Source organism: Chlorella variabilis (assembly GCF_000147415.1).
Source record: "Chlorella variabilis unplaced genomic scaffold CHLNCscaffold_37, whole genome shotgun sequence".
Classification (NCBI taxonomy): Eukaryota; Viridiplantae; Chlorophyta; class Trebouxiophyceae; order Chlorellales; family Chlorellaceae; genus Chlorella; species Chlorella variabilis.
The window spans coordinates 254,523-268,590 of NW_005435051.1; the positions used below are offsets into that span (position 1 = coordinate 254,523).

General features: G+C 62.9%; 5 protein-coding genes across 5 annotated transcripts in view; 3 read left to right on the top strand and 2 right to left on the bottom strand.

The window, feature by feature from the left end:
• Positions 1-586: 586 nt before the first annotated feature.
• Positions 587-1,637, top strand: CHLNCDRAFT_141726 (hypothetical protein; the record flags this gene model as incomplete). Its single annotated transcript, XM_005842939.1, has 2 exons — positions 587-593; positions 697-1,637. 2 exons carry the CDS (start codon positions 587-589, stop codon positions 1,635-1,637), a joined length of 948 nt encoding a protein of 315 aa, XP_005843001.1.
• Positions 1,638-2,723: 1,086 nt separating this feature from the next.
• Positions 2,724-4,678, bottom strand: CHLNCDRAFT_28612 (hypothetical protein; the record flags this gene model as incomplete). Its single annotated transcript, XM_005842969.1, has 8 exons — positions 2,724-2,884; positions 3,016-3,366; positions 3,455-3,512; positions 3,594-3,714; positions 3,821-3,916; positions 4,048-4,138; positions 4,301-4,440; positions 4,578-4,678. The coding sequence occupies 8 exons, from the start codon at positions 4,676-4,678 to the stop codon at positions 2,724-2,726; spliced, it is 1,119 nt and encodes a 372-aa protein (XP_005843031.1).
• A 1,957-nt stretch (positions 4,679-6,635) lies between these two features.
• CHLNCDRAFT_141729 (hypothetical protein) lies at positions 6,636-9,681 on the top strand (the record flags this gene model as incomplete). Its single annotated transcript, XM_005842940.1, has 9 exons — positions 6,636-6,806; positions 6,952-6,997; positions 7,085-7,180; positions 7,345-7,436; positions 7,561-7,702; positions 7,902-8,615; positions 8,778-8,956; positions 9,171-9,335; positions 9,475-9,681. The coding sequence occupies 9 exons, from the start codon at positions 6,636-6,638 to the stop codon at positions 9,679-9,681; spliced, it is 1,812 nt and encodes a 603-aa protein (XP_005843002.1).
• A 151-nt stretch (positions 9,682-9,832) lies between these two features.
• On the bottom strand, positions 9,833-11,406 carry CHLNCDRAFT_141730 (hypothetical protein; the record flags this gene model as incomplete). Its single annotated transcript, XM_005842970.1, has 4 exons — positions 9,833-10,634; positions 10,831-11,011; positions 11,125-11,181; positions 11,298-11,406. 4 exons carry the CDS (start codon positions 11,404-11,406, stop codon positions 9,833-9,835), a joined length of 1,149 nt encoding a protein of 382 aa, XP_005843032.1.
• A 347-nt stretch (positions 11,407-11,753) lies between these two features.
• Positions 11,754-14,068, top strand: part of CHLNCDRAFT_141731 (hypothetical protein) — a gene marked incomplete at both ends in the record, with an annotated part of 2,921 nt that continues 606 nt past the window's right edge. The window contains 7 exons of the mRNA XM_005842941.1: positions 11,754-11,828; positions 12,059-12,205; positions 12,427-12,498; positions 12,737-12,873; positions 13,018-13,094; positions 13,188-13,385; positions 13,545-13,960. Of these exons, the coding sequence (XP_005843003.1) occupies positions 11,754-11,828; positions 12,059-12,205; positions 12,427-12,498; positions 12,737-12,873; positions 13,018-13,094; positions 13,188-13,385; positions 13,545-13,960 (1,122 nt within the window). The remainder of the gene's footprint in view (positions 11,829-12,058; positions 12,206-12,426; positions 12,499-12,736; positions 12,874-13,017; positions 13,095-13,187; positions 13,386-13,544; positions 13,961-14,068) is intronic.

The following is a 14,068-nucleotide window of genomic DNA, read 5'->3' on the forward strand; positions in this document are numbered from 1 at the left end:
CTGGGCGAACCGGTAGGGGGCCAATTCTGACAGTCCACAGCTGCAGCGTGTGGTATGTTTCAACTCGATCGAGTGCTCGGAACTGGTTCTCGGTCAAGTCATGCCTGAGGGCTCTTTCCTTGCATCAGCAGCTGCAGGGAAGCTGCAAGACCAACACGTTGCTTGCGAGCTCGAATGCATTAAACGAAGTTTAAGCAGATGCAACACGCATTTCCTTGTCAAAACTTATCAATCCAGCTCCACTGCAAAGCAGCGTTGGCAACCAGCTTTTGCCCCTGCTCTCTCAACTTGAAGTCCAGCCTTCCGAAATCTCTTCTTTTAGTCACCAAGGCATGCGCCTCACGACGATCAGCAGCCTGCTGCTCGCTCTACTTGTGTGCGCCGCAGCGTCAGTCGCTGACGGTGAGTTCGCCCCGTATGCCGCGCCGCCACCGTGACCACCACCTGGCCCTGCGCTGTCCTCCTGCTGGCACTGCACTGCTGACACGGCCATGCCCGCTGCAAGCGTTGTGTGCAGGTCGTGCCATTTCCTTGCGCCTGTCGAGCCGGCGTGCGCTGTATGACGAGGCTCCTGCTGGAGGCACCGATGGTAAGTGGGCTGCACCGCCGACACCTGCCGGGCCACCCATGCCCCCTGCAGAAAATAAATCGACATGTTTCCAATTCAACCCGGCGCTCCCCCTGCCCTGCCCGCAGCTTTCAGCCTTCCCGCTGGCGCGCTGACGCCGCCGCCCTCCGCCCTGCTCAATGCGCCTCCCACCAACGGCTGGACCGCGGTCCCCGGCGCGCATTCCCTCAGCAACAGCACCGACGCTGATGAGGATGCCGTCGACCAAGCAGCACGCATTGAGACGCGCGTCATTCAGGGCGACCCAGACCCCAGGAACGAACTTTTCCCTTACGCGGCATACTTGCAGCTGGAGGCCGGCGAGTATGTCGCCACCTGCTCCGGCTCCCTGGTGGCCCCCGACTGGGTCGTCAGCGCAGCGCACTGCCTCATGCACGAGGGCACCCAGGCCGACCCCGGCCAGCTGGGCGTGTGGATCAAGGGCAGGTGGCACAATGTGGCGGCCGTGTTTGTGCACCAGGGCTTTGACGACAACCAGCCGCCATTCAGCAGGCCCGGCTACGATATTGGCATGTTGAAGTTGTCCCAGGCATCTGATGCGCCTACAGTGGCGCTGCCAGCAGCCAGCGGCCCGCCGCTTCCAGCCCCTGGCGATACAGTGTATGCGGCAGGCTTCGGCCTCGACGATACGGGCTTGAACAGTGAAGTGCTGCGATACACCGACCTGACGGCATTCGACTCTGGGACATGCCCCCAGTCCTTCTTGGACAATTTCTGCGCTGGCGGCGTCACCGGCTTTACGTGCCAGGGCGATTCGGGCGGACCCATCGTGCTGCCCACCGCCACTGGCGATGTGCTGGTGGGCCTGACCTCCTGGGGCTCACTCGACTGCACGGTTCCATATGCTTACTACACCAGGCTTACTGATTATGTGGACCAGATGAACATTTGGATGAGCAGCGGCAATGCTGGCTCCAGCAACAGCAATGTCGGCACTCTCAACATCAACCAGCTGGCCTCTGCCGTTCAGGCATGGATGGGCCAGCAGTTGGGGGGCGGCAACCGGTGAAGCGTTTGCCTTGCTGCTGCCTAGTACAGAAGTTAGGGCATTGATACCCCGCCCCGGACCTTTTCCATGCCATCACCTCTTCTCCTCCTCCGCTGCATCCAATCATCAATTCCTTGGCCGCTGCTCCGGCCTGAACTGCTCCTGATTTCTATGCCCGATTATTACTTGTCTCATTTGACCACAGCTACTCCTCTCATGGAATGCTACTGTTTATGATAATGCATGGTTGCTACAACAACTGCAGCTCTTCTAGTCAACTGCCGCTGTTCAAAGCACAGAGCAGCTTAAGCAGGTCCCAGGCCTGGCACGTCTGCGGGGCTGGCTACAGGCGTGTTGATGATGCTGCTGTCCCGGGACTCGCTGATAATGGCGCCCTCGGGCAGCAGTTGCTTCAGCTGCTGGCATGCTGCCGTCAGCGACTCTGTGGAACGGCTCTCCAGGCTCAGCACGACACCAGCATCATCAACCTGGTTGCTGACAGGGTAGCTTCCAAGAGAGACTGCCTCGCCAGACACCGCTGCTACGTGTTCCAGCGCCGCTGCCACCTACAAGCAGAGCCCAGCCCATCATTCAACTTGGCAGTTCCGGGGCACAAGGGTTGTCTTGAGGATGCACACTCCTTGCACATGCATTTGAGCAAAGGGTCCTAATGCAAGGCACCTGCCTGAGTTTCGTCATTCAATCGTAACCTCAGTAGCACCGTGCGGAAAGGCGCGGCCTGCGGCCCCTCCATCTGCAGGTGTGCCTCCACTGCCCGCCATTTTTTCTGCGGTTCATGTCACAGCAGCATCGGTGTAAGGAGCAGCAAAGCATGTTGAGCAGGTGCAGATTGTAACTAGCTAGCATGCCGATGGGTGCCCCTGTCCTCCACCCTGTAACCTAAGGTTTAAAAGGTACCTGCAAAAGGGCCGGGATGCCGGGCAGCACGATAACGTTTCGGCATCGGAGCAGTGGAAAGGGCGAGAGCGTGCCATCCTCCATGCGGCACTCTATCAAGTGCACTTCAGAGCCTGCAGCAGAGCAGGTGGCAGATTTGTTGCGCCCAAATGATACGATCCCACAACAGGCCCGAAGGCACAGCCCCACCTACTCCTTACCAGTAGGTGCCTCTGCCATTTTCAGGTGCGCGCTTGTCGTATTGTCGCCAAATTTCTTGCGAATCCGCGACTCCAGCTGAGGGTGCAGCGCCAGCCGCTGGTCCACCGCTTCTGCCAGTGCCGCCATGGTCACATCATCCAGTGTGGGCCCTGCGCACATCACAACCTAACCCAAGCTCTGGTAATTTGGGAAGGGAAGCACACAAGCAGTGATGCGGTAGGGCGTGGTCTGACTTGTAAAGACAAAGGCCAATGTTTTCTTGTGGCAGTGATATACCCACCCAAGCCTCCAGCGGTGATGACGATGTCGTGGGCTGCCGACAGTCTTCGCACCTCCTGGCAAATGGCTAGCACATCGTCCCGCACAACCACCACTTTATTAACCGTCCACCCGATGGCTCGTAGTTCGCGGCAAAGAAAGGGGGTGTTTGCGTCCTCCACTTTTGCTGAGAGGATTTCATCCCCAATGATCAGCAGCGCTGCTGTGCGGTTTGCACTCCCTGCTTCGCTGACCTGCCGCTGCACCTTTGACTGTCGCCCTGCACGCTCTAGCCGCGCATCTGGCAGCATGTGCGCTGGTGCGTAGCTGCCATCTTCTAGCCGCAACGCACTGTTGGGCACAGTGTTGGAGACTGCACAGCTATTGGGATGAATGATTGTCAGATGATGGCAGCACACAGGATGTTCGAGCGAAGATCACAGAAATGCATGAACAATCACCTGCTCCCAGCGAGGTGTAGCCCTGGTCGTACAGGCAGCAGTATGGAACGTGCGCCAGCTGCGCAGCAGAACGGACAGGAAGAGGCTCGGTTTGCATCCATGATCAACAGGATGCTGCAGCTGGCTACACTGTGCGCACGTTGAGGAAGCCCCACACGTCATGATAGCTCCAGTCCAGAATGGGATTGATGCGCATGAAGGGTGGCCAGCCAACACTGCTTGGACAGAAGGTCTCCTGGTCTGCGGCGTTAGGGTCGCCCCTGCACGCAGGTTTGTCTGACTGCCGGCTGAGCCATGGGCAATCTGGCTGAGTTCAGGCAACTTGATCAGGCAGGAGAGGAAACCAATCGCAGGCCTCCCAGCAACCTGCGCGTGCCCAGGATGATGCCCTGGATGTGCGTCTGCTGCAGCAGCTGCTCCAGGCCCTGCTTAAAGTCCCCCGTCAGAATCTCCATGCACAGCCTGCAAAGGCAGAAGGCACAACAGCAAGGCAGCGTGCAGGCCTAGGGATGCCTGGCAGCCCAAATGTGCAGGATACGTGCCAGGACACGGCTGCCCTGGCAGCGTCTGTCCAAGTTGGCAGTGACGCTCACCCATACTGCTTATTGGTCTCATGGGTGAATTCCAGAATCTCAGGAAAGTCGGTGTCGTGGTGGAAAAAGAAGGTCAACACGCCACCCAGAGCTGCATGGCAAGCAGCAAGATGCAGGCGGACAGCAGTCGAGGCCAGGCGCCAACATGTGCTGAGGATGCTCCAAAGTCCCCAAAGTGCCGGAGTGCAGCCAAACACGGAGCGCAGCCAAACATTCCCACAGGCAGGCAGAGCGAGCTCGATTGCTTGCTTACGCAGGTCGTCGCAGAAGCCATTGGGGGTGCCCACGGTGGCTTCATGCAGGCGCTGCCGCTGCGCCACTGTGGCACGAAGGAGATGCAGTAGCACAGTGCTGTCCTTGCCTCCATTGAAGCTGAATGCCACCCCCCGGGTCCTGCAGCCAGGGCAAGCAATGTGGTTGGCAGGCAGCTGGGTGATGGAGCGCTTCCGCCAGTGCCGGCGGCGGCGGCAGTCGGGAGTTTCCAGACTGCTGCCCTCTGCCTTCTGCACATCCATACCCTGCCTCCTTACCCATACAGGTCAAGGGCGCGGGACACCAAGGAAATAGCTTTCAGGAAGCGGGCCTTCAGCCGAGTGTCTTCACACCCCTCGATGGCTGTCAGGACTTCCATGGCACGCTACACTCGCTCATCTCCTGTAGAAGAAGAAGAAGAAGAGAATACGCGGGACGCGTGATTTGTACTTCGGCCGTACTGGGAGGAAACGGGGTGTCAAGCCCCTGGCTCCCGTGTGTAAAACGAGGGGGAACACAGGTGCAGGTCAGCCTGGATCGATCAGTCGCCGCCCCTCGGCCGCCGCTGCCCGCTTCCCCGCCACCCGCGCCGGCGCCGCCGCTGCAGCCGCTGCTGGCGCCGCTGCCGCCACCGCCGCCGCCGCCGTGGCTGCCCCCTGCCCCGCCGCTCCCCCTCCCCGCCCCACCCTCGCAGTCGCGTCCGCTGCCGCCGCGCCCGCGCGGCGCTTCGCCTGCCTGGGCACATCCTGCGGTGCCTGCCGCTTGCCGCGGCGAGCCTGCGGGCGATCTGCCGTGCCACCGTCCTGCCTGCGCCGAGTGCGTCTGTCCGCCGCGTCTGCTGGGCCGTCATCGTGCCGCCGCCTCCGCCGGGTAAGCGTCATCGCTCGTGAAGGTGCGCTCGGGCCAGCCTGCGGGGATCCGTCCTGCGGTGGCTGGGGAGGTGGCGGGGGAGGGTCACCGGCAGGTCGTGCTGGGGCCCCCTCGCATTCTTGCGGGCTGCAAGCAAATTCATGCAATTCTGCACCGAATGCTGCGCCACGTCAACCACCAAGCGCTTGACAGCAGAGCAGCTGAGGCCTATCTGAGCGTGCATGACGGCCATGAAGTTGCCCGTAACGAGGCCCGAGTGCGAGACGCCAATGGCAGCTTGCGTGGCGCCGCGCCAGCGTCCGGGGGCCGCCAGCATGGACTGGAGAGCGTCATGGCTGCTGCGCTTCGTCGCCCACCGCCCGGCCAGGTTAGTATCATATGTGTGGTAGCACTCAAGCATGCAAATGTCATGCTGCTGTCTGTCCGGCGGGCCAGCGCTGGCGGCAAGCAGGCCGAGCACGACAAGCACATCAGGGGTGGTGGGGCGCTGCTGCTCAGGCAACAGCCAGGCCGGCTCGACAAACTGGCATTGGCCCTCGGCGTCTGCCATAGTGTGGAAGCTCACCCCCTTCTGGATGGCCTCATGGAGCAGGTGCACGGTGCCACCATGACGGCTGCACACCAAAGCATGCGTGTTGGGGTGCTGGCATCCGCCCAGCGCATGCGCCTGCGTCTCTTCCACCTGCGCCATGCACAGGTCACACAGCGCGGAGGGGTGGCGGGCGGCGTCAAAGCCATGCAGCTGCTTGCGGAAGGGGCGGGCATTGAAGCGCAGCAGCAACGCAGCACGGCGCTGGGCAAACGTGAATTGGCTGGTCCAAATGGCAGCCGCAGATTCGGGCTGCATCCCAGGCGCATCAGGGCCCTCCTCCCGCTGCTGCAGCAGCAGGGTAAGCATGACGCTGCGCGTGCTGGCCACAATCCTGTTTTGAAGGACCCGGGCGACCTGCTTCTTCACAGACGGCAGGGAGTCGGCCAGCCAGTAGGTGGACACCTCCTCGTCTTCGTTCCGTGGGCGGGCGATGCGTCGCGGCCAGCTGGCCCCCAGGCCCGGGGTGCCCGCCAGCGCATCGGTATAGAATGTAACATTGGCATCGCCCTCAGCCGCCCTGGCCGCCTGCTTGGCGGCCGCGTCAGCCAGCTCATTGCCCAGCACCCCAATGTGGGCGCGCACCTTGTGGAGGGCGAAAGTGGTGCCCTGCATCATGGCCCGGCTGCACAGCTGCGCCACAATGTGGGTGAGGATGCCCTTGTGCTTTTTGGTGCGCACGCGCTCAGGCTCATGCAGGGCCATGTGCGTGAGCCACATGGCAATGCTGGCGTAGCCCCGGCTCCTAAATGTCTGCGGCAATCTTTTGCGGGACAGTACGGCATTGCCGCCTCCAGCACAGGTCCTGCGGCCATCGAGCTCGCCCTGGATTGAGCCGCAGCGTGCTTCATTGCGTCTGTGCAGCGCTGCTCTGAGGATGGGGTGTCGGGCGGCATTGGGGTTGCTGGCGCTGGCTCTGGTGCCCGCGCTGTGTGCTGGTGGGCCGCCGATCCGGGGGCTGGACCCCGCCCTGGGGCCTCGCTACGAGCCCACAGCTGATGGCAAGTTCGCCTGCCTGGACGGCAAGAAGAGTGTGCCCTTTGAGCAGGTGGGCTGGTGTGAAGCTGCCAGGCAGGGATGGATGGAGGGGTGCGGCGGTGTGCAGACCGTGGTGCTTGCCATCGGCGGCCCCAGCACGCTGTCGACTGGCCCAGGGCACTGAGGTGCACGACTGAGCATTCATTCGACTGCAGGTCAATGACAACTATTGCGACTGCTTTGACGGCTCGGATGAGCCAGGTACAGCACTGCGCCAGTGCGGTGGGCACAGTTGACGTGAGCGCCTACGGCTGCTGTTAATGCCGGCGGTTTTGCACACTGCTGCAGGCACGTCAGCTTGCCCCAACGGCCACTTTTTCTGCGCAAACAAGTTCTACCTGCCGCTGCTGCTCAACGCCTCCATGGTGGACGATGGCGTGTGCGGTGCGCACCATCCCTTCTGCACTTCTGCGCCTGCTGTGCAGCTTGTGCTACCGCCTGGGCCCTCGTACCCGCGACTCAACTGGAAAACCTCGTCTTGCTTCATTCCTCTGTTTGATGGATACGTGGATCGCTCTGTCAACCTTCGATACCACGGTGTCCTGCAGACTGCTGCGACGGCTCGGACGAGCCTGCTGGACGCTGCCCCAACAACTGCTACGAGAAGGGCTACAAGTCGCTGATCGCTTTGAAGGACCAGGTGGGACTTGCTGACAGTATTGCCTGCCGCAGATGTGTTGTTTTTTGCCTCCCCTATGTATTTCTTTCAAGCATGCTGTCGATGGCGTTGACCTCTGCCTTGCGTGGCCCCTCGCGTGCTGCAGATGGCAGCAGCTGACAAGGGCGTGCAGGCACGCAACAAGTATGTTGAGGAGGCAGGGGCCAGCAAGCAGAAGTGGGCGGATCGCAAGGCGCAGGTTGATGCGGAGGTGGAGAAGCACCGCAAGGAGAAGGAGGCTGCCGACGGTGCGCAGGGTGGCAGCAGATCACAGCAATCGCGGGCAGTTGCGGCCTTGGGGAATCTACACAACCATTGCTTCTGTGTGGTTGCTGCGGTCACTGTTGCTCCAGGGTCAAGGAAACACAAGTATGCATCAACATTGCATTGCCTGCTGATCTTGCTATCCCTGTGCCATCTGCCTCCATCGCCTGCCTGGCCCTTCAGCCGACAAGAGCAAGCTGGAAGAGGAGCAGCGCAAGCTGCAGGACCGCAAGCGGGAGCTTGAGGAGGAGAAGAAGAAGCGCCAGCCGCCTGAGGAGCCCGCCAAGTCGGAGGGCGAACAGCAGCAGGAGACAGCGGCTTTTGAGGACGAGCAGCAGGTGGGCGGCGCCGAGGGCGTGGGCGAGGAGCAGGCTGAGCCTGGCGTGGAGGAAGCTGCCGAGGATGAGGCAGTAGAAAAGTCTGAAGAAGAACTTGCCAAGGAGCGAATGGCACAGTGGATCCCTGGTGCCAAGGATGGCGATGGCGGGGCAGTGGAGGAGGAGGCGGGGCCCGAGGAGGATGCAGATCCGGTGCTGCCATCCTATGATGGCGAGGACCTGCATGCAGCTGATGCCGCTGCACTGGAGGAGGAGGATGCGGAACCCCAGCAATTTTTTCCTGACGAGGGTGCAGCTGATGTTGATGTTGGCGCCAGCGGCGCTGATGGTGATGGCGGCGATGCAGGGGAGCCGGGCGCCGAGGAGGGTGCGGCGGGTGCTGGCGCGAGTGCGGCGGGTGCTGGCGCGAGTGCGGCGGGCGGCAATGCGGGGCAGCGTCCCACTTCTGCCTTTGGCAAGGCCAGGCTACTCCTGAAGAAAGTGTTTAAGGCGCTCGCCAAGCCGGGCAACGAGACTGTCGCTGATGACACTGAGCTGACCGGCGCCATTGCCGCCATCGGTGGGTCCGCCCTGCTATGCTCCTCTCCGCGCTGCTGAGCTGTCCTGGCTTTGTACAGTGAAGCTGCTGATGCCGCGCTCCGCATTGTCTGTCTGTCGCATCAAGGCCTGGCGCCTGCCACCTTGCCCCCAGATCCCACGTTCCTGCCTGCCCTCTCTGCAGACGCTGAGATCAGCGCCTTGAAAACACGCCTGGACCCTGCCCGCACCAAAGCCAACGAGGCGCGCCAGAAGCTCAATGACCTGGAGCAGGAGCAGCGCAAGCTGCAGGCGAAGCTGGATGGCAGCTATGGCGAGGGTGACGCGTTTGTAGCTCTGGTGGACCGTTGCTTTGATGCCAAGGTGCGCTGTGTGTGAATTGCGACGGCGTGTGGATTGCAGAGCAGCTTAGTAATTTGCGCTGCGCCCAGTGGCCCTTTGATTGTGCCTTTCTTGTCGTGCGAAATGCGAGCAATCTACTCTCCTCGCCTGGCACTGGGCGCGCACTGCTCGTCATTGGTGCTGTTTCACAGTCGCATTTACTGGTGTTTGATTTGTACCGTATCCTGTGATGCAGGTGGACAAGTACACGTATGAGGTGTGCCCCTTCGACAAGGCCTCCCAGAAGGAGGGCGGCAGCGCCACCTCACTGGGAAGCTGGTCGGGCTTTGAGGCTGGCGAGACCAAGCTGGCATTCAAGAACGGGGCGACCTGCTGGCAGGGCCCCAGCCGCAGCATGACGGTGCGTTGGGTTGCATGGGCTGCGTCACACACTGGTTGTTTTGTTGGTCCTGGCGGTCGCGTTTGTTGAACCTCGCGCTTCACCCTTGTCTGCCTGATTGCTAGTGCTGCTCTGCTCTTCTCATCGTGCTGCGCTGCAGGTCTCGCTGCACTGCGGGCAGACAGAGCGGCTGGCCAAGGTGGAGGAGCCCAGCCGCTGCGAGTACAGCGCAGAGCTGCAGACCCCTGCGGCCTGCACACCCGCGGCAGCCGAGGCGCTGAGGCGCGAGGTCGAGGCGCGGCAGCGGTTCCTGGAGGGTGGCGATGAGGTGGAGGGCGATCCTCAGGCCAACCGGGACGAGCTGTGAACGGTGGCATTGTGATGAATTCGTTGTCTATCAGTTTGTATGCATTGATGTTCGCCTGTGCGTAATCAGCTTCTATGCGGTGCTGAGTTATTTTCTTTGTCTCAAGACAGCGCAAACATTCAGGGAAGAGCTGGGAAAGGTGACTGGTGGGTCAGGCTTGCACCTTCTTCTTCGCCTGTGGCTTCGTGTGCGTTCCAGGCGCTGCTCCAGGTGCTGATGCCTTGGCCGCTTTCCGCGGTGCTGCCGACTTGGCGGCCTGCTGATGATTCTGCACCTGCGTCTGCGTCGCTTTCACCTTCGGCTGCTTTGGCTGCTCCTTTTTCGCAGGTGCCTGCTGCTTCTTGCCCTGCTGCTGCTGCTGCTGCTGCTGTCCTTTGCTTTGCTGCTTGCTTTTCCACAGCCCCTGCTTCTTCATCTCCTGCCGCTGCCGCTTGCCAGGCCGCTTGTTCTTTCCCTCTCCCACTTTGGGTTTGCTGCCAGCCTCTCCAATGGCAGCATCCCCAGCAGCGGCCCCAGTTGCAGATGCCGCAGCCTGCTGCTTCTGCTTCTGCTCCCGACGCGCCTGCCGTGCCTGCTTCTTGGCAGCAGCTGCTGCTGCAGCAGCCACCTGCTTTTGCTTGGCGGCTTCCAACACTGCGTTCAGGCGCTGCAGACGCTCCTGGTGTGTCTCCGCCTCGTCGTCGCTGCCGCTGTCGTAGTCCTCAGCAAAACAAAAGGCCCGCCACCGCCGTGCCACCTCTTCCTCCTCATCGCTGCTGCTGCTGCCACTGCCCCCACCACTGTGGCGCTGCTGACGCCACTGCTGCTCCGCCTGCGCGAGCTTCTTGGCATGCTTCTTGGAGCCAGCGTGCTGCTGGAAGGCGAGGGCATTAAGGATGAGCGTGCCGCCGCAAACACGGCACTTGACCGCCCGCCCCTTGACCCACTCCTCCTTGGGTGCTTCCATCCAGTTGCTGTGGGCATAGGGCAACAGCACGATGCAGTGGTGAACACGTTGCACTAGTCATTCAGACGCTCTCTGCTGGCGCTGGCCACCACCTTCTGTGGCAGGCAGCGGCCCTTCCATACTCTTCCTACTGCCATCATGCCAGTCTTCTGCCTTGTGCTAAACATGCCCCCACCTCGCCGAACACTGCCTGAGAGCCTCACCGGAGCAGCGCGTCCAGCTGCATCGCCCGCTCCTCGTCCTCCTCCGATCCGCCGCTGAAATCGTCCTCAGACAGGTCCTCCAGACGGCGTGCCATCACTGGCGGCGGGCTGCCGTCGCCGTCCTCTGAGCCAGCGCCGGCAGCGGCAGCATCCTTCGCTTCCTCGTCATTGCTCTCCTCCTCTACGAAGGGCAGGGCCGCATGCTGTGCGATTGGTCAAAGGAGGCAATGGACAGCGGGGGAGCACGACACAGGGCTCGGCTGCCGCATGCCGCCCGTCGTCAGTGGCGCCTACCTCGTTCAGGCTGCCCGCTGCCGCTGTCCTCTGCCTCCGAGTCGCTGCTCGAGTGGTCTGCAGGCAGGCAGGGGGGCGCTGGGGCCAGCGTCTACATGCGCTGCATGGCACAGCTTGCATATGGTGGGTGACGTTTTGCTCCTCGTTCGCCCTGTGAGTACCACTGGTCTTACCTGCAACATCCTCGGTTCCAGAGGCGCTGCTATCGTCGGAACTGCTGTCATCTGAGCCCCCGCCATCGGCCCCGTGAGTGTAGATCCAATCCCGCCCACGCTTGTACATGTTGAGAAAGAAGAGGAGAAATCGAACCGGCCGCCTTCTTCAGCGGGACACCTGTACTGAGCCCAAGGCTCCCAGCGGCTGTCATCCAAGCCTAAGTGCATTGGGGCAGCTCGCAGCCCGCGACCGGCTCCTCCTTGGCCCTCCTCCTCGTCCTCCTCTGGCGGACCGGCCGACCTGGCCCCACACCCCACCAGCCTTTCTGCAGCCCTTGGTGAACCGCCGGACCGCAGGTGGGAGCCAGCCTGGGGGTGGGAGGCAGGCGATCGCACGTCTGTGCTGCTTTCACGTGGTGGGTTTCCGCACGCCCTGATCGCTGACTCCCCGCCCCCCCACAGGGACGTGCGCCCATGGCTGCCTCAGTGCCGCTCCAGGCAGCCGCGCAGCAGATGCCGCAGCAGTCGCAGGACACGCCCGCCCAGGCGGTGAGTCGGCGGCGGCACGCCTGATGCGACCTGCTCCTCCACCTGCACGCCACGAGTGGGCAGCACGCCGGCTGCTCTTCTCTGTCACTGCTTGCCATCTGCAGCAACAATTGCAGCCCATCCGCCTTGCTACAGACCTGTATGTCCCCTTCCCTTACCGCGCGCACCCTCTCCCGCAACTCCCCCTTCGAAACTCCCACCAAACTAGCCCAGCCCTTGCCGGCGTGCAGGTGGGCAACCAGTTTGTGTCCCAGTACTACACCGTGCAGCACGCCTCGCCCAAGCACCTGCACCGCTTCTACTCCGATGCCAGTACCCTCACCTTTGGCGACGTGCGCCCCGACGGCTTCTTCTCCAAGAACGCCATCGGGCAGAAGGTGGGGCCCCTTGGCTGCGCTGCTGCGCCTTGCCCTGTACGGTCGATCCGATGTGCTGCATCAGCGGTTACATGAGCGCCCAACATCCTGGCCTGGTTTTTTCTTCTTCCCTGCGCTGCCAATGCTGCCGCCCTAAATCCCAGACCGACCCTCTGTTTGTTGTGAGCCTTGCCCCCTGACTTCCGCTGCTGCCTGGTCCACCCTGCCCACCCCTCTGGCAGACCATCCACGACCTGGTGATGGAGCTGGGGTATGAGGACACCTCGACTGAGATTTACACAGTGGATTCGCAGGTAGGCCTGGTGGCAGGGCAGCACGGCATGTGTGGTGGGTGTGGCATGGATGTTGGCCTGCAGTGGGCAGGGCCCAGGACATGGTTGCATGGTGCCATCTTGAGCCGCCCCTGAAAAAGTTATGCCCTGCCCCAGCTGGCATTGCCAGCCTGCCCTGTCGCACTCAAATGGCTGCCGGCCTGGCCAGCACCCTCCACCTCCCACCCTCCCACCCCCGCCTCTCCTGGCCCGCCTGCAGTACTCGCTGGGAGGCGGGGTGGTGGTGCAGGTGACGGGCATCATGCAGCACCCGGCCGGGCCCAAGCGCCCCTTTGTGCAGACCTTCTTCCTGGCGGTGCAGGAGAAGGGTTACTACGTGCTCAACGACATCTTCAGGTGGGCAAGGGGCAACGTTTGGAAATGATTCAAAGTAGGGGGTTGAGTTGGAGGGGACTATGGAGCAGGCACAACACAGCAAGTGTGGAAGGGCGAGCGCGACTGACCCAATCTCCTGCCCCTCGGCTCGCTGGCTTGCCGTAGGTATCTGCCACTGGTGCCACCAGCTGACAACGGGGGAGCACCTGCCGCCACTGCACCGGCAGCAGCATCCCCGGCGGGTGCACCAGCACCGCCGCCTGCTGCCGCTGCTGCTCCTGCGGCGTCGGCGGCGCCCGCAGGGCCCCCGCCCGCTGCTGTCGTCATGCCCCCAGTGCCACCGGCAGCTGCGGCGGCCTCCGCCACCATGCAGCAGCAGCAGCTGGCAATGCAGCAGCTGGCGATGCAGCAGGCAGGCATGCAGGCGTCGATGCAGGCGGGCGAGCAGCCCAACGGCGTCGCTGGCGCCCGTGGGCAGCCGCCGCTGCCGGTAGCTGTGCAGTACACAGGGTATGCGGCGGTGCCGGTGCCGGGTGCAGCACCCATTCCGCCACCTCCCCAGCAGCACCCAGCAGGCATGCCGGTGGCTGTTGTGCCGCTGCCAATGATGCCAGGCATGGTCCCGCCGCCAGTAGCAGTGCCGCCACCGGCTGGCCCCCCGCCGCGAGGCCCGCCACCTCCAGCAGCTGCAGGCGGAGCAGCGCCGCCGCCGCGCCAGCCGCAGCCGCCGAAGCCAGCAGCAGAGGCAGCACGGTCAGGGGAGCCGCTGTCGTATGCCGAGCGGCTGAGGCAGGGCGGCAAGACGTCTACGCCGGGCAGCCCAGCCAAGCAGCAGCCACAGGTAGCTGTGCCGTTGCCGTCAGCAGCGCCGCCGCCCGCAGCCGAGCAGCCGCCCACCCCTGCAGGTGCAGCCCCGCCGCCGGCTGGCGAGGAGAGCGTGCCTGGCCGGCAGCAGGCTCCCCAGCAGCAGCAGCAGCAGCAGCAGCAGTCACAGTACCAGCAGGCGGCAGATGCCATTCCGTATGAGGAGCAGCCCATTGCCAGCATCTTTGTGCGCGGCATCCCCGCGTCTGTGACCATGGGGCAGCTCATGCAGAAGCTGGAGCAGGTGGGGCAGATGGTTGCGTTGCGCCCGCCCACACCAGCTGAGCCACCGTTTTCCGCTATTGTTGTGACGCTCTGCACCCCAAGGCCAAATCCCCCCCCCCCCCCCAAA